The sequence below is a fragment of the Pteropus alecto genome, unplaced genomic scaffold, assembly GCF_000325575.1.
Source record: "Pteropus alecto unplaced genomic scaffold, ASM32557v1 scaffold87, whole genome shotgun sequence".
NCBI classification, from domain to species: Eukaryota; Metazoa; Chordata; class Mammalia; order Chiroptera; family Pteropodidae; genus Pteropus; species Pteropus alecto.
Window position 1 is genome coordinate 4,859,046 of NW_006443225.1, and position 27,982 is coordinate 4,887,027.

Genomic DNA, 27,982 nt, shown 5'->3' on the forward strand with positions numbered 1-27,982 from the left:
ATGATCTATTGGGACGTTGGAAAAGGTGGTGAGCATAACCGGTGGCAGCATGTGCGGCTCTGCGTTCCCCTACCTAGAAAGGCCCCACACCGGCGCCGCGTCGGCCTTACCACCCCGCTGCCCTGTTACCATGGGGACGGGTCACCTGACCCGGCGCCGCGCGCCTGCGCGGGCGGAAGGCGGGGGCGGCGCCATGATGCGCCTCCAGGGCGGTCTTCGTGAGCGGTCCGCTTTCCTCCCCTCCCGTCTCGGAAGTCCGTGCCAGTGACCGGAGGCGACGGCGGCAGCAAGCTGGTTACTGTGGCCTAGGTAACAGCCCTGGGGAGAAAGGGGGACACTCCTGTCTGGTCCCGAACGAAGGGACGAGGGGCGAAGGCGTGGGGACCCCGGGTTATCTAGCGGAGAGCGTCTTGGTCTCAACGGTTTTCGGGAGGTGGCGGCGGCGACGACACCCTCTCCTCAGTGGGCTCCGAGCCCCTCTGTGCGCTCAGCAAGGCCTGGGGTGGAGGTGTGCGCGAGCGGCGCGCTCTGACCGCCCGCGCGTATGCGGGTGTTGGGGTCTCGCCGGGGCCGGGAATGGGGGACGGGGTTGGGGACAGAGCCCTAAGCCTGGGCTCGGGGCGCCGCCGTCAGTCCCCGCCGCAGCTCTGGGCTCTTTCTCATTCCGGTTCTTTTTGACCTTTTTTGTTCCTCTTGAATGAGAGCCCCAGAGACCGGTGAAGGACGAGCCGCTGGCTGCGGTTCCTCCCGGAGCTTCGCATTCCTTGGGGCTGTACTTTGTCACCGTTCTTGGTGGCAAAATCGGAACGTCGGAGATTTGGAGGGAGGAGGGGGTGGGCTGTTTGTTGAGTGGGCGAAGCCTTGACTTTCTGGAAGGAGGTAGGGGAGAGGTGGTTCCCTACCCTTGTTTTTGGATAAGTTGGAGGAAGGGGAGAAACGTTTCCAGTAGGGTGTGTTCAAAAGGAAATATCCCATGAGATCTTATGACTCAGACCTTTCATTTCAAGATTTCCTGGTAATAATGGGAAAGTAAAGGCATATGGACCTAAAAAGTTTTCCTTTTCACTAAAGTGGAATTATTTAATCACGGTTTCTTTTTCAGGTGCCAATTTTCGAAAGGCATTTCTAGATTCCTTTAGTCTGTATGTATTATCTGCATACACATTTATGGTTATTTTTTTTTCCATTATGTAAGTCCATTACTTAGAAAGTACATGTGGTTTATCAAACTCTTAACGTGCACTTGCTTTAAAGAAAAAAAACAGTCGATTAAAAAGGAAAATTACATTGAAAAACAGCCTCAGCTGTTAGCTTTGTCGCGCGCACACACACGATTAATTTAAAATCAAATATGTCCAGTCTTTAGTTTTTCTATTTGCGGTTGAGGGCAAACAGTAAAAAAGATGTTTTTTTTTTAAAAAAAAATTTTCTGTTACCAACTTAGTTTTGAAAACGTTGTGCTTTAAAGGGTACGTAGATATGATACAACAAATGGTTTGTGCCACAGAATAAAAATAAGGAAGTGGATGTCTTTTGAAAGGTTCAGGAAAGAGTCACTACATTACTCTAAATATAACTTTGGCAGCATTAATTTTTAGGTATGTTTGTGCATTATAAGAAAGGATATAAAAATCATGACCAAAAGAGGAAGAATTTACTAATAGTTGGCATCGGATGTACTGTTCAATAAAAACCACTTCCTTAAATTGAGCATGACTCAACTATTTTTCTTGTTTTTGCCAGACTTGGTTACCTTTTTTAGGTAGTAAATGCCAAGAGTTTCTAAAAAGAAAGATTCCCCCAACTTAAAAATAATTCCTACATCTAGTAATAGTTATATTAGCACTTAACTAATTTGTTTCCAAGTGCTGCGAACATTTTTTGTACAAATATTTAGTTTTTGAGGAGGTAACCAGTAACGCGGCTCAAAATTTAAACAACGAAAAAGTATATAGTATAGTGTCCTTTCTTCTAGGTTCTCCAGCCAACCATATTCCCTTCCTGTAGGAGCCAACCATTTTACATTTCTTAGGTATCCATCCAGGGGTATTTTATACCTATACAAACAAACATGTAAATATATTTCCACCCCTTTTTTTTTATTGTCGTAAAATACACATAAAATTCACCTTAACCATTTTTAGGTATACAGTTTAGTGGTATTAAATGCACTGACATTGTGCACTCATCACCACTACCATTCATCCTTAGAACTCTCTTCATCTTGTAAAATTGAAACTATACCCATTAAACAATAACTCCCCATTCTTTTTTCCTCCCATCCCGTGGCAGCCACCATTCTACATTCTGTCTTAATGATTTCGACTAAGTACCTCATATAAGTGGAATCATGCAGTATTTGTCTTTCTGTGATTAGCTTCTTTCATTTAGTATGATGTCCTCAAAGTTTATCCATGTTGTAGCATATTACAGAATTTTCTTCCATATTAAGGCTGAATAATCTGTTGTATGTATATACCACATTTTGCTTATCCATTTATTTCTCCATGGAAACTTGGGTTACTTCCATGTTTGAGCAATTCTGAATAATGCTGCTATGAACATAGGTGTACAAATCTCTTCAGACCCAGATTTCAATTTGTGTGGTATATACGCAGAAACGGAATTGCTGGATCATATGGTAATTCTATTTTTAATATTTTGAGGAACTGGCATACTGTTTTTTATTGCAACTATAGCATTTTACATTCCCACTAGCAGTGCACAAGTGTTCTAGTTTCTCAACACTTGTCTTTTTTTTTTTTTTTGACAGTAGCCATCCTTGTGGATATGAGGTGGTATCTCTGAGGTTTGATTTACATTACAATGATCGTATTTATTGGCTAGTCCTATATCTTTAGAGAAATGTCTGTTCATGTTCTTTGCCGATTTTGTTTTTTTGTTGAGTTTTAGGAGTTTACTAAATATTCTGGATATTAATCTCTTATTAGATATATTTTCAACTATTTTCTCTCATTCTGTGGGTGGTTTTTTTACTCTGTTGATAATGTCTTTTGATACATAAAATTTTAAAATTTTAATGCAGTTCATTATATCTTTTTTCTTTTATTACCTGTGTTTTTGGTGTCATATCCAAGAAATCATTGCCAAATTCAACATTGTGAATCTTTTGTTGTATGTTTTCGTCTTAGAGTTTTATTGTTTTAGGTCTTCCATTTCAGTTCTTGATCCATTTTGAGTTAATATGGTATCGGGTAAGGTCCACCTTCATTCTTTGCATGTGGATATCCAGTTTTTCCAACATTGGTCGAAAAGAGTCTTTAACTCATTGAATGGTCTTCTACCTTTGTCAAAAATCACTTGATCACATATCTGAGGGCTTATCTCTAGGCTGTCTATTCTGTTCCATTGGTCTATATATCTTTATGTCAATACCAGTCTGTTTTAAATACTGTAGTTTTTTAGTAAGTTTTGAACGTTTTTAGTAAGTTTTTTAGTAAAGATGTGTGAGTCCTTCAGTTTTGTTCTTTTTCAAAATTATTTTGGGAGCCATGAGATTTCATATAAATTTTAGGGTGGGTTTTCTATTTCTGAAAAAATGTCATTGAGATTTTGACAGAGATTGCATTGAATTTGTAGATCACTTTACATAGTATTGACATTTTAACATTAAGTCTTAACAGTTCATGAAATGGGATGTGCTTCCATTTATATCTTCCTTAATTTCTTTCAGCAATGTTTTGTAGATTTCATGAGTCTTTTAGTCTTAATTAAATTAATTCCTAAGTATTTTATTTTTTAAAAAAATATCGTGAGTAGATTTTCTTTGTCACCATAAAAAGTCTGAATTTTTAACAGATTCTCGGACTGGAGGCTTATATCTATCAGCTTGTTCAACTGTCGTACCTGTTTCATTCCCTGTGGCTTTTTCAGAACTGCTACCTTCACCATGAAGCTCCATGAGTTTCCTCAGTTCAAATTTGGGCTTCCCTAGCATTTTGACTTTTGTAACAGAGACACCATGGAGCAGATAAACAGATTGGCAAGCCTTTCTATTTCTTTTCCAATGCTTCTGGAATTAATTTATTAACCACTTCTTTCAAGTCATTTGTACCTTTCGGGTCATGATTTCTATCATCTTCTCCTGGATTTGGTGGGCTTGTTGATGCTGACCATAAGAAGTCTTCAGAATCTGAATGTTGCATTTTTTAGTAAAACCAACACAGAATATCAAAGCAAATACCATCGGTAGTCTTGACATCAACATGAGCTTTAATCATGGTCTGCCATTTTGTGACTATGGAGCACATTTTGTCATGGGTAAGATCCATGCATTGGAAGTTAGGCATTTTTTGCCCTAAATATCTTCAATAGTTAGCTTGCATTTTTTAAATGCAACTTCATCATTCTGCAGATCAGCTAGGCTCACTTCAAAAACATGACCTGTGACACCATCAGATGTGATTTTGGTTCCTTGAGATTTTGTGACTAGTGTTTCCCAGTATTTCTTATATTGAACATACCTTTCACACCATACCAATTTTAAGACCACTTGTAGTCAGTGGTTTGAGAAAAGGAGTGAGGTCAGCAACTCAGAAAATGATGGATATTGCCATTCCAGGTAGTACTATCTGGAAAACTTTACTAGTATGTTTCTTACTTCATTAATCAGTGTTGCAGCTAGAAAGCAGATTAACTAGATGTTCCAAAATACAACGTGCAGTATTTGAGTTACGGAGGCCTTTGGTCTGTGCTCATTTTTAAAGGCTCCAAGAAAGTTTCCCTGACATTGCCCTGAGGCGGGGTGGATGGTCACATGGGGAACTTGGTACTGAGGCAGAATAGTCAGGGATTTTTTATCTTTAGATATTCTTAAAAAAAAAAAAAATCCTGAAACTACTCCATTGAGAAACTTCTTAGTAATTTGGGGTTACTTAGTAAAGCCTGGGAGTGCAGTGGTGTGGAGGCCCTTCATAAGCCGTGAAGAAGGTCAAGGAGGCTGCAGAGAGCTTAGAGTGGGCCAGACTTGGTTCTGCGGTAAATGCAGAACCCAAGTCTTTTTCCAGGAACTAGACCGATGAAACAGCTGGTAAAGTCAGGAGAGCTGTGCTGCAGTTGTGATATATGGCAGGGATGTTTTCCCTGCTGGTCTGAGGAGCAGTGGGAGCTGTGTCTTATATTGATTACTCAGTCAGCTGCAGGGAAGGCCTGGGAACAGTGTTCTGCAGTGTAGTTGATGTAATAGTAGTGTTTGATAGGAGTTTTAAGTGAGGGTGAAATTCTGACCTAATAGAATTATTTTCAGAATCCTCTTAAATCTCATTAATGGTCATTCTGAAATTCCAACCATGGTTGAAAGAATTTTTCAAGAGTAGCTTTGTGATTCTTCAAGAGCTAAGTAGTTTTGATACTTTGCATTAGGTCAAAGATTTAAATGTAGTATGCAAGTGAGTTAATGGAACCCTTTAGAAAAGTAATACAAAAATTTGTTATTCTCCTAGAACGCTTTTAACTGTAGTATGTGCAAAATTGTAGACTTGCATGCAAGATAAGAAAATACTAACTTTTCAATAAGTATTTTAAAAATATTTACTGTTATTTTGATAACATTGGTCAAAATATTTAATAAACATTTGATTCCTTTCAGGATAAGGCATCATGCTAAATAAATAAGAAATTAAGTGTGGACCTTGGCCTCAAGTTACAGAGAAAAGCAAACTAGATGTAATGTAAGGCAGAGTGAAACTGCCGACTTGAGAAAAACAAATAATGTCAGACTGAGCTCATCAAAAGTGCCCTCACAGAAGTGGCTCTTGACTAGGATTTTGATAGAGAAGTTTTGGAGAGACATATTCCAGGAAGAGGAAGCAGTTTTTGCAAAGATATGGAGCCACAGAAGCCCTTGGTCTGGGTGGAAAGGAACAAGTATTTTGTGATTATAATACTGTAATGATTGAAAAGAAATTAGATGAAATGAGGCTAAGAAAATAGTTTGAGGTAAAATCATTGAGGAATTCTTTATTTTTTAGAAGAATAAAAAGATTTAATTAAGTTCAACAAACTTAGAGCAAACAAACCTGAAACTAAATTTTAAAGAATATGCAAGTTGGGGTATTATTTCTTCTTTTAAAAAAATTCTGAAAAGCCCATTTCTCTTCTAGGCTTGAGTGTACGAGCTTTAAAATTAACTACTCATCCAGATCATTTTTCATAAGGAAAAGGGGATCTTGTGGGTAGGTAGTCAGTGGCAGAACTAAAAATAGAAATAGTATTACCAGTCAACATTTGTCCCAGTGAATTTAAAATGATTTTATTTATGCCGTTGATAGAACGGTTAAAAGTTTAAATAAAATGTGTTTAAAGAGAAAGCTGTTAGGGAACTGATCTATTAAGAGACAGGAAAGGAACTCCATTTTGTTTTTCTGGATTAATAAAATTTAAGCCATGTTTTATTGTACTTTCTCAGGAATTTTCATTTCATTCACTAACCTAAGCCCTAATTTCTCTTTAAAAACTATATCAGTCTACCTCTGTTTAGCATTTTATTGGAGGTTCTAGCCCAGGGCAATTAGGAAAAAGAAATAAGATGGGCAAAGGATTTGAACAGACATTTCTCCAAAGAAAATATATAGATGGCTAGTAAGCGCATGAAAAGATGCTCAATATAATCAGTCATTAGGGAAATACAAATCAAAACTGTAGTGAGATGCTACTTCACATTCTACATCTACTTGGCTGTAATAATAAAAAAAAGCAGATAATATTGGCGAGGATGTGGAGAAATCGGAACTCTTTCTTGTATGTCGCTAGAGGAAATGTAAAATGTTAAAATTCAACAAATTTTGGGAACCATTTTGGTAGTTCATCAAAAAGTTAAACATAGAGTTACCATATGACTCAGAAATTATACTCTTAGCTGAATTCCAAGAGAATTAAACATATGTTTATATAGAACTTAGATGCAAATGTTTATTCCCATTATTAACAGCATTATTCATAACAGTCAAAAAATGTAGAACAACCCAAAATATCATTGACTCATGAATGGATACCCAAAACGAGGCATATCCACGCAATGGAATATTGTTCAGCAATAAAAAGGAGTGAAGTACTGGTACATGGTGCAACATGGATGAACCTGAATGCATTACACTAAATGAAAGAAACCAGACACAGAAGGCCACATACTCTTGTGATTCTAAATTAAATGTCCAGAACAGACAAATCAAGAGGCAGAAAGTAGATTTGTAGTTGCCTGGAGCTGGAGGGAGGGGAGAATGGGTCGACATGAAGTTTCTTTTGGGGGGTGATGAAATGTTCTGTTAATAGATGGTAGGGATGATGGCACAGCTCTGAATATATGAAGAACTTCCATCATGAACTTAAAAAGTAGATTTTATGATATGTGAAGTATATCAATCAAGAAAATAACTTACTGTGTAATATTCAGATCAAGAGACAGAAACTATATGGTAATTTGAACAGTGAAAGTTTTATATACAGAATTATTAACTATAACATGATTGAAGAAACAGAAATTGGCTAGTAAGAAGTAAAGAGGACTTTAATGAGTATAGGAGAGTACATTTAATAAGTGTCTACTAACCCCAGAGCTCAGAGCCCCAGGAAGAGGCTGCCCTTTTCCTACATCTGAGATCCAGGCCTTGGAGAGAAGCACAGCCACCACTCCCTGGATGGTAAAGTTTCCAAGACACCAAACTTACTGAGGTTCGCCATTTGGGTATTGGGGGTGCCCAGTCACCGAGAGGGGTTGCACCTTGGAACCCACTGGGCATGCTGGGGAAAGCTATTCCTGAGAGAGATGCCTTGCTGGTGGCACTGTGCTGGGAAACTGCTCAGCATAGTGCAGGGGTCAGTGGGCTACTGTGCAGCACGGAGGCTGGTGCTTAAGAGGCTGCTCCCTGTGGGAGCAAGACAGTAGAGAAGCAGGCAGTGTAGGAGCCTCGCTGGAGAAAACGTCTGTGTAGCACCTCCAGCTCCCTTTACCTACAGTGCTTATCATCGTGCCAGCTGGTAAAAGACCAATATCTGACGGGCCTATCTTCACTTTCAGAGAGCAGCCAGTAATGGGTAGATTTGGAGATGAGATGAAAATAACCGGCTCAAGAACCTATGTCAAATCCTATACCAATTTAGGATATATTCTCTTATGTTGGGTTTAAAGAAAGTGCCAGGTATTCATCTCAGAATAGCTAAACAAAATCTCAAAGTACACATTCTTGTAAAGCTTGTAGAAGATTTTGTTTTAAATTACTTCAAAAAGTAATTTCATGGTCACTAAAACACTGAACAATATTGAAATGCTTAAAATGTAAAAATTTCCCTCTTTTCCCTCAGTACCTTAGTATTTCATTTACACCTCTTGAAGATAAAACTGTTTTTAACAGTTGGTGTTCAGTATATTCTTTTTCCTATATACAGTTGACTGTTGGATAGAAAGGGGACTGGATCACCCTCGGTGCTGAAAATCTGAGTATACCTTAAGTTGGCCCTCTGCATATATAAACTCCCGATTGCAGATTGAAATATAGGTTGATCCTTGAAGGGTCAACTGTATGTATATATGTATATATTGATATATATGTTACTGAACTCAGGTCTGCCTGCTTGCCACCCATAAGCCAGTAACTCGAGGGACAAGAATTTGGTAGGAAAGTAGATTTATTCAATAGCCGACATCCTGGGAAGAGAGGGGGATTGCTGTCACAAAGGCTGTCTTGCTGCTTCAGCGCAGGCAGGGGTTATGACAGGGCGAAGGCTGAGTAAGGGATTTATTTAGGTGGAGAGGGGGATTCCAGAGCCCAGAGAAGGCTACATCCCAGAGGGGAGGAGGGGACCAAGGCCATGTATCTTGTCTTTTCGGCCTTGGCTTGTTTCTCAGCCACCTGGAGGGGCGAGTGGAACAGAGGAATTAACAAGGAGGGGTTGGGGAGCAGCTCTGATTAGCAGCCTGGATGGTGCAGCGGAGGTCTGGGGAGGATTTTGTGGTCTTCTGCCACTGAACATCTGGAAACTAAGCTAGGTTTCTTTGAAGTCTGTTCCTAGAGTTCTCAATTAAACCAGCTGTTTGTCTACAAGTTACACATTAGTTAACAAGGCCTTTTTATATACATAAAATATGAGAGCGAGATCGTAAGGACAAAAAGGAAAAATAAAAAAATGGTTACAATTATAAGATTATAGTAAAACCACAACAATCACAGTTCCAATCCCCACTGTTATTTCCTCATTTCCATTTCTCTGAAAGTTTAGTTTATCTACCTGTAATGGGCTCGTGGGACAATAATTCATCATGAAACGCTCGAACTTGCAATGAGACCTGGTGTTCAGTTCCTTTAGCTGAAGGAAGAGTTCTAAGGTGCATTTGCTACCTGGCTGTCAAGGCCTGTCTACATAATTTAGTTGTTATGATTATTTTTAACATTCTGTAAAAGACTAATGTTAACACTAATACAGTTAGGCCTAACTACAATTTCTCCTAGGACCAATTTTATTCCGGATGGTATCCAAAAAGATAAATCAAAATCTTCCATGTCTTGGAATGAGAGAGTATGCATAACAAAGGTGGCAGGATAAGGGCAGAACAGAAAAAGCAAGTGAGTCTTTGCCTAATTTAACAGCTTTTTCAATGCTGTTAAATTAGGCAAAGTCTGCTTGAATAAGAAAAAAGCCATATTAAAGAAACAGTTTGCGTGAGGTTACAATTCCAGTTACATCTATGTCTATACACACACATATGTGTATATATATATTTCCTACTGATAGAGGCTATATAGATAAATACTGAATATGAGCTATTCTCAGGTTTTTGTTGTAAGGTTGTAATCCTTATTTGCCAAGCACTATATGTACACTAGTTAAATTACATAACCGTTCTCTGCTTTCCTTAACTTTTGAAATGAAGGGACTTTTACTTGCCAGGAAGTTTAAAGTCTGTAATAGATATGTTTTGATAATAATGGTAACCATGGGAGAGGTAGTTTAGTAACCATTAATTAGATAACAATTTTTAGTATAGCCTAGATGTTCATATTTTTCTCTGTGTTTTGTAATTTAAATGTTTTTTATTGTGTTAAACATTTACACACGTTATGTGTATGTTGTTGGCTAATGTTGGCTATGTATATTATATAAAATTTGAATCACAGAAATTTACTTTTTTTTTTTCTTTAGAAAAATTCTGCAAAAATGTCTCTGTACCCATCTCTTGAAGACCTGAAGGTAGACAAAGTAATTCAGGTATGTTTAATTTGTTGAAGTACTTGTTTTCCCCATATATTATGCTGTACATTTTACTTAGAGGTAAAGTGAAGCAAGAAGCTTAAATAGATGTCTTTGTTCACTTGTACACTGCATTCACTTTTTTCAGTTTATTAATTGGAGATTATAAAGATACAGGAAAGCTAGCATTTCATTTCATTGTGAATTATCGGGCATGGGTCTAAATGTTTTTATTGTGTTAAACATTTACACACATTATGTGTATGTTGTTGGCTAATGTTGGCTATGTATATTATATAAAATTTGAATCACAGAAATTTACTTTTTTTTTTTTCTTTAGAAAAATTCTGCAAAAATGTCTCTGTACCCATCTCTTGAAGACCTGAAGGTAGACAAAGTAATTCAGGTATGTTTAATTTGTTGAAGTACTTGTTTTCCCCATATATTATGCTGTACATTTTATATGAGGTAAAGTGAAGCAAGAAGCTTAAATAGATGTCTTTGTTCACTTGTACACTGCATTCACTTTTTTCAGTTTATTAATTGGAGATTATAAAGATACAGGAAAGCTAGCATTTCATTTCATTGTGAATTATCGGGCATGGGATATTATTTCTTCAAAACTGGACTTAAACTTTTCAGATTATATGACTAAAATTTAAATTAAATACAACGTATAAGTTGGTATAATACATGCCAACTTTTTAGATGTTCTAATTTTTTTGTTTAAAGTTATAGCTCATTGTTCTTTTGAATTTTCAGGCATGACCAGTCTTTAAAATAATTCTTTGCTGCCTTTTTGAAGTTAAAAATTATAGAAATAGCAAATGTACATGTTGCTTACAGAAGAGTAGTAGTGTAGAAAGCACAATGAAAGCGTAGTGATTTATTTCCCTGTAAATATAAGCAGCAGACATTTCACGTGTCCGGGCTTTAAATAACTGTTAGAGATTACCGTATTTCTAATTTCCTTGACTTGAAACTTTGTAGTCCTTTCATGGAGGTATTAGCTTTGGAAACAGATACTTCTGGTGAGGAAAAAAGTTTGAGATTGGGATCACTTCTTTATATTTTGTAAATTTTTATTTTTTAATGAACCCATCTTGTTTCCAGTTTACTTTGAACATGATCTCTTATAACTCAGAATTTTTTCAGCTGATGTTACTCTTAATTTGACAAGATAAATCAAACTCCTTTTACTTTTTTATTCCTAAAATCTTAATATGATAAATGTGATGAAATTCTTTTTGAGTTATTTGTTACTTCAAAGCTATTTATTCCAAAGATCATTTTACTTGAGACCTTGACCTCGGTTGACTCTGAGATTTACTTCTTAATAATTTTTTAATGAGCATAAAATGTTTATTTCAAACTTATGGGAATTCTTAAGCAATCTTGAGAACATACAGGCAAACTGTTGACCATTTTAGGGTGGAAAAAAACCCCAGCAATAATAGTAACAAATACATGGCCGGAGTTATTAACCTTGTAGTAATGATTGGGTAAATATGGGGGTAGATCAGTGAACATGTATTTTCCATCATAGGTCCACTGTGGATATTAAAATGTGGTTTGTAAAATCTCTGAAATCTATTGTTCAGTTGCCAAGGCTTTGATGCCTCACAGTTTTAAGTGGCCTGTTCAGGCATCTTAAATGCTCTGTCACTTCTTTCTTCAGTATTTTTCTCATGTAGTTTTTATTTTCACAAAGTTCATCAAAACAAATGCATTTTTCTTTTAAAAAGGCTTTATTTGAAATATTTAGCATTCAGGAATAACAGTTAAGCCATTAGTATGAAATCAGAGCAATAAATGATAAGGATTTGCAGATGAATCTGAAAGAATGACTAATCTCTTTCATCTTTTATTATTTTTATGGAATGAACTCTAACTATAAATAACTTTGAGCAGAAGTTTTTGATTTAGAAAACAGCAGAAAAAGAAGAAAAGACTTGATATTGACAAATACTGGATTAGAGAATAAAGAGGGCTACAACCGACACAGGCTAACCTCTTTAAGGAGAAGCACATTATATGGATATCTCCATTTGAAGACCTTTTATGTTCTGAGCAGAAAGCTAGCTGCTTGGAAATATAGAAATGAGTAAGGAGGGGGAAACTTTTAATTTTTAATTTAAGAAATTTTAAATTCTCACTGTGTTTAAAAATATTCCTAGCCTAGCTACTAAAGTCTTAGGCTGTTTGTTCGTTTTCTGTGGTAGTTGATACTTAGGTTTATTTCTGTTCTCGAGATGCCTCTGCAGAAGTGGTATTTATTTTCTAATCTTCTGGCCTTTGACACCATAGCAAAGCTACATTGCCTCAGTGAACTGGCAATTCATATTTTGTAAACTACATTACAATAGCCATTAGGCTGTAGCTTTTAGCATTATTTAATCCCTGAACCTCTCTGTCCATTATGAATCCTGAACAGGAGCCTGCGATTGCTGTACCTATACAAAATAAGCTTTTAAGAAATAATGATATAGAGATCTAGTGCTCATCAATTTCCTAACACAGTGAGTAGTAGAGTTTGGCAGTGGTGGCTCCACGTTCTCTCCACTCACTTTCTGTAATAGCAGAAAGGACATGCCCTGGCAGCAACTGTGTGCTCCTTGGGAGACCGCACCCCACCACACACACCCTTTTAAAAATAGTTTGAGAGTTCAAGTTAGTGTGAAACAATTTGCTACACTTAATGACTCATAGTCCTTAAGCCCTTGTTGTACCATCTTTCTTTTACTACTCCAGATTACATAATAATTAGATAACTTTGTTTGCAGAGAGCTTTCTATGTATATTTTTCAGTATTCCTTGGGTAAGAACAATAGCAATGAATGAAAAAATAGAAAATAATAACCAATCTAAAAAAGACCAGTTTTTAAAAATGAATTCTACCATTTTGAGCAGTTTTAGTTTCACAGCAAAATTGAATGGAAGGTACAAAGAGTTTCCATTTTACCTCCCCCTCAGTACACAATGCACATCCTCGTGGACTATCAACATCCTCACCAGAGTGGTGCACTCCTTTCAGCCGATTTTCTATGCTGACACATTGTTACCACCCAGAGTCCATTGTTACATCAATGTTCACTCTTAGTGTGGTACACTCCTTTGGTTTTGACAAATGTATGACATATTTTCACTGCCCTAAAAATTCTCCGTGCCGCCTTTTCCTCTCTCTCGCCTCACTAATACCTGACAACTGCTGATCTCTTTACTGGTCTCTCCATGGTTTTGCCTTTTCCAGAATGTCATATAGTTGGAGTCACACAGTATTCAGCCTTTTCAGATTGGTTTCTTTCACTTAGTAATAGGAATTTAAGTTTCCTCCATGTCTTTTCATGGCTCTGTAGTTCATTTCTAAATTTTTAGTGCTGAACAGTGTTTTGTTTTTTTTTCTTAGAATTATCCAAGAAGTAATCCACTGGCCTCTAGTTTCTTTTAGCTGATACCTGGTGAAAGAACTTTCGGAATTCAACATACTTTGAGTTTGTGGATTGTTATTTAAAATTATAAAGATTTTCATGCTGCTTGTTATTTCAGCTTAGAATGTGCCAAGTTATAAAAAGTAAATATTAAAGAATGACTCAATAACAAGCATATCAGAACATTTACAGTCCATGGGAGTGAAGTATCATTCAATGCTTTGTAGGCCGTGCGAATTTAAATTAAGCTTCCATCTCTTTCCAAGGATCTTTGGGACTACTCTTGGCATTAATTTCAGGGCTCGGTTGAGATGCAGGTATAAGCTTTCCTACTTAATTAACATGTTTCTGATTATGTAAGAAGAGATATTTGAGATGGGTCATGCAACTTATTACCAGCTTTATCTCTAAATGATGTAACTCTTTCGGAAAGTCAGATCTGCCTGTAAAGGAGAAAAGATTTCTGTCAGTGGGCTATGCAATATGACATGGGCTTTCTAAAGGCGGCACAGAGGGGAGTTGCTGGCATACTTGAGCCTGAGTAGCATTAATAAATATATATGTCGTCAAATGTTTATTTGACAGTTACAAATTACATTCCTTTATCATCATTATATTATGTCATTGATAAAGTATGTGTTTTGCGTACTCTATAACGTTTTTGAATTTGGTATAATTAGTAACCCCTTCTTATGCTTGCTAAAATGAAGATAAAGCTTATTTCAGTGGGATATGCTGACGTGCTAGAATAATTAAGAATTTAATAAGTAGTTAAATTTATAGATGTTTTTTGATATGTGACTTTTAATATATAGTTGAGCTTTTCTTCTTATGCAAATAAAATATCTTAGACAAGTAAAAGAAAAACGGCAATAAGTTGCCATGCATTTTATAATACATTTTGAAAATATTAATTTATTGATTTGCAGCCTCACTATGAAGTATTGGTTATAAGATATATAGAATGGTGCTTAGTCAAGTTTTATGTGACAGTGTTAAAATATTTAGAGTATGAAATATATTTTTGATTTGCATATTTTCTTTGAAAAATATATTGCTGAAGCATTTGAAATTAAACTTTCCTGAATACAGCTTCAGTGTTTTAGTTTCTTTTTGAAAGTACTGAATTTAACTTATATAAGAATTTTAAGTAAGCATATATATATAACATTGTTGTTAGAATGTTCTTCTTTTCTTTTTCAGGCTCAAAGTGCCTTTTCTGCAAACCCTGCCAATTCAGCAATTTTGTCTGAAGCGTCTGCTCCCATTTCTCAAGATGGAAGTAGGTTTATACTTGGGGTTCATTTTCCTTGAACAGAAATCTTTGCCCTTCTTTTGCTGAAATGGGGAATCCAAGATTTAAAAAAAAATTGATGCAGCATAAAATTGGTAGTAAAAGTTTTAGTAGTGAGAAAAAATGTTTCTTTTAAAAAGTAAACCTTTAATCAAGAAAGTGAACTGTCAATGTGAAGATGTGTTTTACGGCTTAATGAAAATTAAGTTAATTAAATGAAATTTTAGTCCTCATAAGTTCTTCACTTATGACTGATACATATATGTGAACTGTGCCTATACCACTGCTCTTCAACTTCCCGAACTGTTCTCTGTTTTTGGAGGTGGGGGGAATTTTCAGCCACCTTGTTTTGGGGGACCTTCCTGAATTCTGGAATCTACCATCTCCATGTCCTTCTCTTTGGTCCCTTTTCCTTCTAAATTCATAGGTATTCAGGAGAGAGCCCTTAAATAATGTGACTTAAGATACAAAAGGAGTTAAATAGGTTTTTGTGGCCTCTGATAACTATTTATAACCTTGTTTCTTTTAGAAAATCCATTTTAAGTCAAATCAGGTAAAGAGCTTTCAGGAATAGTACCTCTTACTACTAAGTAGAATACTGTTAATATTTAAATATATCATTTCCAAGATTTCATTGGAATGTGCTTAGCATTCTTAAAAGGATATGACAATAAACTTCCAAGCTTTGCTTTTTTAAAAAATTGTAGTTAATTGATAAGAATCATTTCATAGCTGTGTTTACTAATTGAATTATAAAGTACCTGCCTTGCGGTCAACATTTTGGTCGGCTGTTTTATATTAGAGAATCAGTGGTATATTTACAAAATTGCTAGTCAAATTGGTTATTTTTAAGAAAAAGGAAGGCAAGATAACTTAATTTGGAAAAATTATTCTTCTGAATATTTAGAAGTTTGAGGATATGTCAATTCAGATGTCTTCATTTTTTTATGACTTTCACCTTAAGCTTTTTCTGTATTTTTTATTTCTGATTGACATTAAAGAGATAGGGAAATGTTTTTCCAAATAGTTAAGTTTATGTTAGATTTATAAATTAATGTAATTTTTTAAACACAGGTAGGAGCCCATTATAATAAATTTTCATTTTGAAAATTCTGTTCAAAAATATTTCATTTGAATGTTTTTTCTTCACTCATTTATTTATATTAGATCTCTATCCTAAATTGTATCCGGAGCTCTCTCAGTACATGGGCCTGAGTTTAAATGAAGAAGAAATACATGCAAATATGGCCATGATCCCTGGAGCATCAACTCAGGGGGTATGTATACTAATTAATTTTGAATTATATAAAATCATGCTTTTACATATAGATATCAGCTTTCCTTTTTGTAGCTAACTCACAAATATATAACTTTAGCATTGACCTCTCAGAAATTTTAGACTGCCTTCTGAATAACACTTCTAAGTAGTATACTTCCTTTTGTGCTGTTACCACTTCTTTAATTTATTAGGAGTTAAAAATTTAGATACCTTTGACTAGTCCATTCTTCTTTGTCTTTTGCATTTGGTCAGTTACTAAGACCTAGTGATTCTGTCTCCGTCATGTTTCTTGTATTCATTTTATGTATTCCAGTCCTACTATCACCCAATTTGAGGTTTCTATACTTTTAACCTAGATTATTAGTGTCACATATTTCCTCTTTTAACTTCTTGCAACAAATAGTACGAAGCTGATGCTAGATGAATCATTCCGAAGTACAGGTCTGTTATATCTTTTTTTTTTTTTTTGCTCACAATTTTTTAATGTTTCGAGGTCTAAAGTTCCTTGTAATTAGACTCCAAATTCTAGGCTTAAATATAATGTATCTCATAGCCTTTTATTAAGGTCATTGCTATAAGACCATAGTAGCATTTTATAGCTCTTACTATAATGATAGTTAAATACTTCAAGAGGACAGAGTCCCTGTCTATCTCGTTGCCATAACCCTAGTACTTAATCCAGTACCTGCCTGGTATTTATTTATCTACCAAATATTTATTAAAAATTTGATTATATCATAAATTTCAATAGAAATAGATATTTCAATAGAGATAATTTAAGAAATTAGACAGGTTTAAGAATTGAAAAAAAGCAAAAATGAAATACATACATATGTAATTGCAGAAAGTAGGTGCTCCTCTTAGGACTGGAGTAACACAGAGAGTTTGAAGTAATCAGAACCTAGAAGCCTGGGGGAAGAGCTCCATGGAGCCAGGCCTCAGACCTTGGAGGAGGGCACACAGTTGATGCTGGTACCTCAGAGGAGTTGCAAAGAGGCCCGTTCTGAGATTGTCAGTAAGAGCTGGAGAATGGAATTCACTGCTGTCACCAAGGTTAAGGGCTAGGCCCAGGCAGTGTTGACAGGAACAGGAAGCAAACCAGAAATGAGGACTTGTCCTTCTTTAGCCTTCAAGTCTCCCTCTAGTGCCTCCTGTGGTAGGTGTTAACCAGAAACCCGCTGACAAAGGAAAATGTTAATTTGCATAGTTCTACCCCCAGCATCTAGATGGGAAGGTTTTGGAGCTGATGGACAGTAGCTTATTACCTTGCATTGCCTACTCCTTTGACTACTCAGTATATCCATACACTTCTACAGATTCCAACTTTGCGTGACAGTAATAACAACTTTATTAGTCTCCCCTTAAAAGATGCAATTCTTCATAAAATTGAGGTTTGGCAAACATTTTCTATTAAAGGACCCACAGTAAGTATTTTAGGGTTTTTTTTGCTGACTGCACATGATCTTTGTTGCATATTCTTGTTCTTTTCTTTCTTTACAAATTTTTAGAAATAATTAAAACTATCCTTACTATCCTTACAAAATCAAGTCAGTGACCTCTGATATACTGAGGTTACTCTTTTCTTTTCCCCAGAATAGGACGATAGCAGTTATCGTGGCTTTATCTGGGCAGTGGTCCAAGGTATTGATTACTGTGTGATATTAATTACCGTCCTTAAGTATTCAGATTCCAAGCTGAATATTTTTAACCTATAGACAAAAGTATAAAGTTAACCAATACCAACAGTTCATTTATTAAAGGAAAAGGAGGCAGGGAGAAACAAAAAGGTTAATTACTATATGTGCAGAAAATTTATAGATACAGACGGAGAAGAAAATAGTTAGAGCTGTGTAATTCTTATTTTGGTAACTAGTCAGGAAGCTTTAGTCTTTTCTTTCTTAATGTTTATTGGCGTAAATAACCTAAACCTTCGTCTTTGAAGTGTCTGAATCACCAGGGCTCTTTAGTGCCCTACCATTTCTTTCTTTTTTTTAATTTATTGGTGGAGATTTCTCTATTAACTCTTCCCATCTGGTGAATTTTTCATTTTACGTATTGTATTTTTCTTCTCTAGATGTTCCACCTGGTTTTTATGTCTTCTATTTCTCTCTTCCTTTATTTTATTTTTAAATTCTTGTGCATATTGAGCATATACTTTTATAGTGGCTATTTTAAAATCTGCCTGCTAATTTCATGATTTATTTCCAGATCTCATTCTATTGACTGATTTTTCTCCTGACTGTAGGTTTACATTTTCATGCTTGTTCATATGCTACCTGTTTTTTAATTTTATGTCGTCAGGTGCTGGATTATGTTGTATTTCTTTCAGGAGTATAGGCACCTGTTCCGGCAGGCAATTAAGTTACATGCGGATCAGCTTGATCCTTCTGGGGCTTGTTTTTACACTTTGTTGAGGTAGGTCTGAAGCAGCCTGAACTGCAGGGCTTGTGTAGCCCCACCACTAAGGAGGCGGCATGTCCCCTCTGGAGCTCTGCTCAGTGCTCTGGGTGTGCGACGAGCATACTCATCTGGCTGCTGGGAGCTTAAATGGCTCCCAGCCCTGTGTGAGCTCCAGGAACTGTTCAGCTACAGCTGCTTGCATGTGCTTTGCCTGCCTTGTGGAGCTTCACCTCACATATACTCAGATTAGTGTTCAGCCACAGACTCAAGGAGTCTGGAGATCTATCTCTAGCAATCCCTCCTCTTTGAGATTCATCCCTGAAAATTCCAGCTGTCTTATGAGCTGCTTTAGCCTCCTGACCTCTGATCTTTGTCTCCTCAACTCATCAACACAGTGACTGCTTGGGATTGGCACCTCTGTGCCCTGCCCTAGACAGTGTAGAAAGCCAGGTGACAATAGGGGCCACCTTATGTGGTTACCTTTTCTCAAGGATCACTGCCTATGCTGCCAAAATCTACTGTCCAAAAATTGCTGCTTCCTATTTTTCTACTTTTCTAGTTGATTATGGCAGGAGGGTAAGTCTGGCTCCATTATGCCTGAAAGCAGAAGTCTGGGTTTTTTTTAATTAATTTTACTGTTGGACATGGAAGACCTAAAGGCATCTCGGAGAACCCCCCAGGTTCCAGATGCAGCTGGGAACTCATTATCTAGCAGCAGCCATTTCCTCTTGGTGGGCAGAGTTAACCACCCCAACGAGGTCAGTAATGTCTTCTTGCCTTCGTTTCAGTGGCATGTGAAGTCAAAAGCAGGTAGTGACCTTCTTATTCAGGGCAAACATTGTTGTGTTTCAGTGGCATGTGAAGTCAAAAGCAGTTAGGTAGTGACCTTCTTATTCAGGGCAAACATTGTTGTGTCCCCTGCTGGAGGCATTCCTCCCTGGTAAGCAAGACCTCCAAACTGCAGAGCTCAAAGGTGTGGGCATGGGATGCGGAAGTTTTGCATTTGGGCGTTCAGGTGTAGCAGTGAGTGAGAGCGACCATACCCACAGCTACACTTTGGTTTCCAGGCCTTATATTCAGGGCTTAGAAGAAAGCTCATTATGTATTTGGTTGCTCAAAGCATATATTGTATCCTATAAGATAGAATCCCAGCCTTTTGATACGTTGTCTTCCATGGGCACCTTCAGTGAATGGAGATGAGAGCCAGTAGCTTAAGACCCTGCACACTGCAGGCACTGTGCTAGCTGTGGTAGATAGAAGAGTTAGAATAGTGAACCACAGTCCCTTCCCCCGTTCCAGTAAACTCATGTTCTAAACAAATCAACTGTATGTATGACATATAGAAGAGTAAGTGAATAGATTTCCAGGGCTATATTTTAATTAGGCGAGCATATACATTCTCTCTGAAAGATTGACATTTGAGCAGAAAGCTGAATGAAATGAGAGACCGAGCCATGTGACTATCTGATAGGAGGACATTCCCTACAGTATAGAAAGAGAACTGAAAGGCCTTCAGGCAGAAATGAACTTGACGGACCTGAGAGACAACGGCAGAGGAAACAAATTAGAACATGGTAGCAGATGGCATTGGAGAGGTGGTTAGGGCCAGGTGGCCTGTGGCCTTTTATTCCACGGTAAGGGATTGGGATATGAATTGTGGAAGGGTATAATCTGATTTTTTTTTTAAAAAGATGTCTATTCTTGCTCTGTAGGGAATGGGTAGTAGAGGGGCAAGAGGCTAAGCAGAGGGACTATCTAGAAGCTTACTGTAGTAGCCTCGCCAGAGGTGGTTGCTTAGGGGCGGAGGGTGGGGGGCAGAGGTAACCAACGTGGTGTCGGTCATAATGGTCATAGTAGGTAAGAACACATGTAGGTACTTAAAAACACTTGCTGTAAAAAATAAAGATTTCTTTTTCAAAAGTAAAACCTACTCTAGAGGCTATCTTTTTGTTCTGTATTCCAGCTAAACTTAATAATTTATTTGTCTCTGAAATTTTTTTTCTATTCCATTACCTGATTTTTCTGTCTCGTAGCTATTATTTATTTTGAATTTTTGTAATCCTTCATAAGTAATATTTTCTGGCTTCGTGTTCTGATTTCTAATATAGTTGTATAGTATGTGTGTGTGTTACTCCTGGTAGACTATCAGCTTTAGAATATGCTGTCATAATTACTATGAGTTCTGTATGAAAAAAATTTAAAATCTGTGGTGTATTTGTATAGCCAAGCTTCCTCTTTCCTCATTGTTGCTGCTCTGAGCATCACAGTTCTTAGGTAGATCAGAACTCTTTATGACAGAGATCTTGGTGAGTTCTTCCCTCACTTTTTTTTGATTGAAGACCTTTCCTCAATCATTCTGCTTAAAATAAGAAACCAGTTTTGATCAAGAAAACTTGAAAAAAACATGAGTCCCTAAGAGAGCTATTCTAGGGCAGTGCCTGCAGTTGGTTAATCCACAGATGTTTGTTAAAGGGGACAAGAAATGATAATCTTGACAATGGCACTGGGAGGTAAGAAGGTTGCCCTTTTACAGAAACTCTGAAAGGGTAAGTAGACCATAGAAAAGAGCCCTCTGGGAAATGTGTGTGTTTCAAAAATATGATATGGCCTTTAAGTTCAGGGATAATGCATTTGAGTTGAAGACAAGCCAAAGTACACATAATATAAATGGCAGTGAATTCAGAAGGCAGCAGAGAGTAGGTCATTGACTCTGTTAGAGATGATAAATGTGGGAATACGTTACTTGGGGAGTTAGTAAATAAAAACCAACGTCATTTTTGCATAAATCAAACCTTATCTCAAGGAAATAATTCCCAGATTACTTTTTGGGAAACCACACTGACTATATTCAAGTTATTATTTTAGATTTTTTCACAGAGAATGTTTATAGATATTGACACACTGTATATGTTTCTGTCAGCAGTTGGTAGCAAGACCTTCCAGTATGAACTATATGGTGGCTCCTGTAACTGGTAATGATGTTGGAATTCGTAGAGCAGAAATTAAGCAAGGGATTCGTGAAGTCATTTTGTGTAAGGATCAAGATGGAAAAATTGGGCTCAGGCTTAAATCAGTAGATAATGTAAGTATTTTTAATGTCCATTTGAATTTGTCTAAATAGCTTATAGGATATTAAGTGATCAATTTTAGAATCATTTAAAATGAAATGCTTTAATTAAATATAATGGTGTATCTATGAGACTATTTTAAATCTGCTAACTTAATTTTTTTCACTTGGAGATGCTCTGTTGTGAAGAGGCAGAGTTGGGACTCCCAGCATTACTTTGAATGCATTTTTTTTTCTTTTTTGAGTCGTCTTTTCTGAATAAAGTTCTCTGGTCTGCATATATTATAATATAGTTTATAGAAATAGAATTCTAGCATTGAAATAGGACAGTATATGTGGAAGTTAAGACTAACCATTATATAAATGTCTATAACCATTATGCTGTACACCTGAAACTAATATAATATTGAATGTCAACTGTAATTGAAAAATCAAAAAAGTGGGGGGCGGGGATGTGAAGGGGAATAAGAGGCTCAAATTTTCAGGTTAAAACAAGTAAGTTGGGGATGTGTACAATATAGGGAATATAGTCAATGATATTATAAGAGTGTTGTATGGTGTGAAATGGTTGTCAAGAATTGTTTCTGTAATCGCCTCTTTAGCCATATAAATGTTGATTGACTATGGTGTGCACCTGAAACTAATATAGTATTGTATGTTAGCTATATTTTAATAAAAGTCTTTTTAAAAAAAGGACTGACTAGTGAGAATCAGTGGTCTTATGATGAGTACTTTTAAACTAAATGATGATCATTTAACTTCTTGTGAAGTGGTTTTGCAGTTTTGTTATTTCCATCCTTCAATTTGAATTTAATAGGTCATTTCTGAGCAAAGGTGACTTTCTAATTAGGACGGCCATTACTTTATAATTGCGTTACTTCTCCTTTTACCATACTGAAGAAATTAAACAAGGTTACTCTTGAGGAAGCATTCAGGATTAAGGACATGCCAAGTCTTTACCCTAGTTTACGGTTTTAGGCATTGCCTTTTTGCATTCCTTTTTAGTCTTGAAGTCTCAGTTCATTGTGTCCAAGCTTTTCACATGGAAAATGGTAATGAGCGAGGCACATTGTGGGAAGTGGCTGAGGCTGATCTTGGCAGGAGGCCCCTTCCTTGCTTGCCTACCTAGAGGGCCAAGGGCATCCATGTCTCTTCTCTGCACATGCATAGCTTACTCAGGACACATCAGCGTGCTGCTTTGAGCAGCTCTTTGCTGCTCTCCCTTCCTCTTCAGTGAATAGAGTATTTGCTGCCCCGTCTGCCACAGTTTCTTCTCCGCCACTTCCTCTGTCCTGAAGAAATAAGATACTCTTCACAGGCCCCAGTCCCCCAGTGCAGTCATTCTTGCAGCTGATTTGTCCACTTGGCCAGAGCTCCGTGGTCAGACCACTTTATAGGAGGCTTCCTGTTGTTCATTCACCACCCTAAACTGAAGTAGAGGACACATGACAAGTCCTGTCGGGCCCAGCATAAAATGGGAGATAGGGTCTAGCCTTGTAGATGCTTTCATATTTTATCAGGTTTGCTCTCCTTTTACACTTATTTGTTTATATTTTGTCAACACGTGAGACCGAGAGTTTAAGTAAAAATGTCCATGTGGATTTAGTTCTTATTTTAACATACTGAAGTTTTTTTTATTTATTTCATAATGGAGTTTTTATAAGAACTGGAGTGGTATTGAATGTGCCCACTTTATTAAGCTGTTAAATACACCCTAATCTTACTTATTTATGCATAATTTAGCGAATGGGTAAAGGAATCTTTCATCTCAAAAGGTAGAGTTAGGACTTCAAACTATCGTTTTTTAAACTGTAAAAGATATCATGAAACTTCTCACACTTGACTTGCTTTCCCCTTAAATAATGGTCATGTAGCTAATACCTATTTGGCATTCTGTCAGACCCATAGAAGCTTAACATTTATTATAGTAATTCCACTTTATTTTCCTTAGTCTTTTTATTCCCAGATGAAAGGCGGTGATTGAGGTTAGGCATATGGTTCATGATTTGAGGTAGAAATTACCATTTAAATCTCACTTTTTTGCCTTACTTCTTGGGGTCATTGCCTTGATAAAATTTTCAGTTTCTTTTTTTGGGGTAATGACACATATATGTAATTTTTTTTTATTATTACTACGGTAGATTCCTAATCTAAACAGTTGGTTCCTAAATTTTCAGCATTTTAAAACTATATCATAACAGAGATATTGTCTTATTCTCTAGGGTATATTTGTTCAGCTTGTTCAGGCAAATTCTCCAGCCTCGTTGGTGGGTCTGAGATTTGGGGACCAAGTACTCCAGATCAATGGGGAAAACTGTGCTGGCTGGAGCTCTGATAAAGCACACAAGGTGCTCAAACAGGCTTTTGGAGAGAAGATTACTATGACTATTCGTGACAGGTAATCTAACGGGTTCAAATGGAAATAGTTTCCCATTTTGGTATGCTTTTAAGATTCTGTGAATATAATATTTTGTTGCAGAAAATAATCAAATGTTTTTGATGAGCCTTAGAGCCCTAAAATTGTGGTGCAGATTTTTCTTACATAGTTTGATTTTTTTTAAATAGCATTCTGGATTTGTATATACCTTATTTCATAGCTTTTAGAAATTTTTCCTCTGAGAAGTTATCCTGTCTTAATCTGTTTCTCTAAGAACCGTAGAAAATGTGCATTGGAAAACCAAGTAGCATGGCAGCATCTCTGGCCTCACTTTCCAATTTACTGCTTAGACTCCCAGCCCAGGGTGTAAGCGCCAGGGGTCCTGCATAGCTCCCAAGTGTTCTGTGAATTTTGAAAGGCAAATCGGGCGTTTTGGGTGGTTAGGAAGCTCTAGTTGTCAAGGTGAGGGATAAACATTTTATTTAGCAGTTCGTTTGTAACATTCAGCATGTGAAACATGGGCCTCCATTTATGCCCTGTCCTGGCCCTCACAAGTGTTAAGGGTGGACCTGTATATCACATTGTCACAGTTAGCTTTTAGGTTTTTATTCTCAGCTAAACTTATACACAGATTTAATTCATAAGTGGACTTGTGCAGTTCAAACCCATGTTGTTCAAAGGTTAACTTTTTTGATCTGCTGTTGGGAGTCTGCAGATGTGGAGGGCTGACTATAGTTAAGTGTCTGCAGAGTCAGAAGTTTTACATGGACTTTTAACTGCACAGGGTTCGGTGCTCCTAACCCGCCCCGCCCCCCCAACCCCCCCAATGAAGGGTCTGTTTTAATCTTTTATGCTAAGAGGTCCTGTGAATGTGCAATTATCAGAGCCATACTTAGTTGCTCTTATTAGAAACACTGTTTATTGTAACAAAATATCCAGTATGGCACCGTAGAAATACATTAAAATGTTTACCATGGAATTACATTTTTCATTGAACCCATTATATTTTCAGGCCCTTCGAACGTACAATTACTATGCATAAGGATAGTACTGGACATGTTGGTTTTATTTTTAAAAATGGAAAAATAACATCCATAGTGAAAGATAGTTCTGCAGCCAGAAACGGTCTTCTCACAGAACATAACATCTGTGAAATTAATGGACAGAATGTCATTGGATTGAAGGTAGGAACAGAACTTGTGTCTCGTTTTGGTTTTATTTTAGCAAATATCTTTTTCACTTATCTGTTTATGTGGTGCTGTTTTCACGTTGACTTCCAAAATATAGAAACTCAGTGGGGAAATGGGTGACACGGGACCTGGGGCTCTGGTCGTGCTCTGTGCCACCTGTGCCTTCAGGCAGCTGTGCTGTCAGGCCAGTCTAAGGAATTATCTGAAATTCCTATAACAGAGGGGCTGGACTAGATGATCTCTGAAGTCCCTTGAACTAGAATTGTGTGGAGATGTGGCCATTGAAGATTTGATGGCATTCTGAATGACTGTCCTCCTTTTTTTAATCCGGATTGTAGGAAATGAGTAATCATTTCTGTTCGTATTGGTACTTCATTTTTATAATGTTTGTTTTCCCACAAATTCCTGATAGGGCTATTTCAAGGTCTAAAGTTTTTCAGAAAGACCTGCTCATTTCATAAATTTTGGTTAAGAATACAGAGTTAACTGAGGGGATATGGTAATATTGTATGTGGGGAAATTATTTAATCTTAAGTAATAAAAAAGATGATTTTTTTTTTGCTAATATGTTCAACTCAGTTTACTTAGCAATTTTGCTACCACCTATAACATTGTGATTTTACAGAATTAAACTTGGTAAGGACATAGCAAAACGAGGACATATTTATCAAGAAAACAGTTTTATATTTGTTAAATAAAGCATCTATGAAATTGATTTTCATTCTGGGTTTTCAACAGGACTCTCAAGTTGCCGACATATTGTCAACGTCTGGGACTGTAGTTACTATTACAATCATGCCTGCCTTTATCTTTGAACATATTATTAAACGGTAAGTAGGTGATTTTTTAACTTGATGATTATGGTCCTGTAACTTAGTATAAATACTGTGCTTTCTTTTAATTCTCAAACCTTTGGTTCTTTACCTAATGGACAACATTGATGTATTTATCTAAAAACTTGAAGTAAATTACTTAAATCAGAGGAATTGATTGATAAGGGTGACTCTTCACAACTTCCCAAGTATGGAATAAAATTCACCATACACTTCCTAAATCTTGACATCTCCTAGTAGGAAAAGGGGATGTGAGCAGAGGTGGGCACATTTTCATTCCAGCTTCCAAATTTTCAGTAAAACGGACTGCGGCTGCACACTGCCTAGAGCGCCTGTGTTCAGCAGAAATCTACTCATGGTGGTTCATGATGGCGAAGTCTTGCCTATGGGATGTTAGGAGTCACAGTTTTATTCTCTTGAGCATCTCAGGAGGCAGGTAGAGGTGTGTGGGGGTGTGGTATATGGAGGGTGAGGACCTGAAAGCTGAGTGGAGAGTCTAGAAAAGGGGCAGCAAGGGTGATGATCTTTCTCGAGCTTTTAAAATCCTAGAAATAGTTGTTTTTGCCAGGCCAACTTAGAATCCTTATTTCAGAATCTATTTTGATGTGGAAATAAGATAAAAAAGACTCAAAAACATAACACTTGTAATGAAAGTTTTGTTTCAGCTTCTGAGTAGAAAGCAGTTAGCTATTCTTGGGGTAAAAAAATTGTCAGCACTAATTGTTCAAGAGTTCTCTCTTCTTAAACCAATGATGGGTACCATCGTCCCCCCACCGTAATTTCCCTCTCAATTCATTCCAGCATTGTCATTTTCTTTTTTTAAAAAAAATCATCAGCCTTAATATACAAGAACTTACCTGTATCTTATCTACCTTTTCTAGTTAAGATCTAGATAGCCTTTCACACTGGATATTTGCAAAACAGATTACATGAGACGCTTAGATCAGAACTCATTAAAAAGTCTTACCCCCTCTGCAGCATCCCACTTGATGCTAAACGGTGCTAAGTTTGAACTGGAGTTTTCTTGGATCAATGTAGGATTTTTGAAAAAAGAAACCCAAACTTCAGTATTTAATTTTAGTGACTCTCTTGTAGGATGGCACCAAGCATTATGAAAAGCCTGATGGACCACACCATTCCTGAGGTTTAAAAGTTGTGGCACCATGGAAACTTGGCAGAACTTCTCCAGTTTACTTCTTTGGCAACTTAACTTTATATTCTGCACATGAAGCTTCCTAGGAGCCAGAGAGCAAATGCTGCATGAGGACCTTTCTGTCTTACATGATGGCTGGGAATCTTACTCTTTGATCTGGTACCTTGTTCAGACTTCAAGATAGTTGTAGCCTTATCCTGGTTTTACAGATGTGAAACTTTGAAAAGACTTACTGACTTTCATAGAATAGTTTCTCTACTGGAAACCTGATGCTTTTACAAGCCATTATGATTAGAATGACTGATGCAGGCTTAGCTTTGTGTTAGAACCAGTCACCTTTATCTTATGAATCAAGTAGTGCTGTTCATATATTACTTTAGTTCTATGGTATATTTGCATTTTTACTCTGCTACCATATAGTACATTTAGAATGATTGCTTTTGACAGCTTTTTTTTTTTTAGTTCTGTGTGTGTGTAGTGCGTCTCTGTACAACACCAATTAAATAACACTGGTTTCATTCCACGTAAGCATTATACAGTGTATGTAGGTTGCAAACGATTGTGTTGATTATCATTAAATTTTAACTACCTTCAATTAATATGCTTGAACTGTCGCCTTAACTATGTTAAGCATCTAGAATAAAAGCCAAAATATAACTATTGCTGCCTTTCTAAAAACCATAGTGCAGTTCTGTATTAAACTGAAACGTCCACTAGCCGGAGCAGTTTAGCGGTGCACTGAGCTGCAGCATAGCTGC

General features: G+C 36.9%; 1 protein-coding gene across 4 annotated transcripts; it reads left to right on the forward strand.

Moving 5' to 3' along the window:
* Positions 1-151: 151 nt before the first annotated feature.
* Positions 152-27,907, forward strand: SDCBP (syndecan binding protein). 4 transcript variants are annotated; one of them, XM_006923985.3, is made up of 9 exons: positions 152-309; positions 10,156-10,221; positions 14,835-14,913; positions 16,093-16,202; positions 21,528-21,686; positions 23,894-24,069; positions 25,061-25,232; positions 25,977-26,068; positions 27,167-27,907. In XM_006923985.3, exons 2-9 carry the CDS (start codon positions 10,171-10,173, stop codon positions 27,219-27,221), a joined length of 894 nt encoding a protein of 297 aa, XP_006924047.1. In that variant the 5' UTR covers positions 152-309; positions 10,156-10,170; the 3' UTR covers positions 27,222-27,907. The 4 variants fall into 4 exon arrangements, with proteins under 4 accessions (XP_006924047.1, XP_006924045.1, XP_006924046.1 ...); XM_006923983.3 differs by having other exon boundaries at positions 153-309; positions 21,525-21,686; positions 27,167-27,903; XM_006923984.3 differs by lacking the exon at positions 10,156-10,221 and adding an exon at positions 10,544-10,609 and having other exon boundaries at positions 180-309.
* The last annotated feature ends 75 nt before the right edge of the window (positions 27,908-27,982 follow it).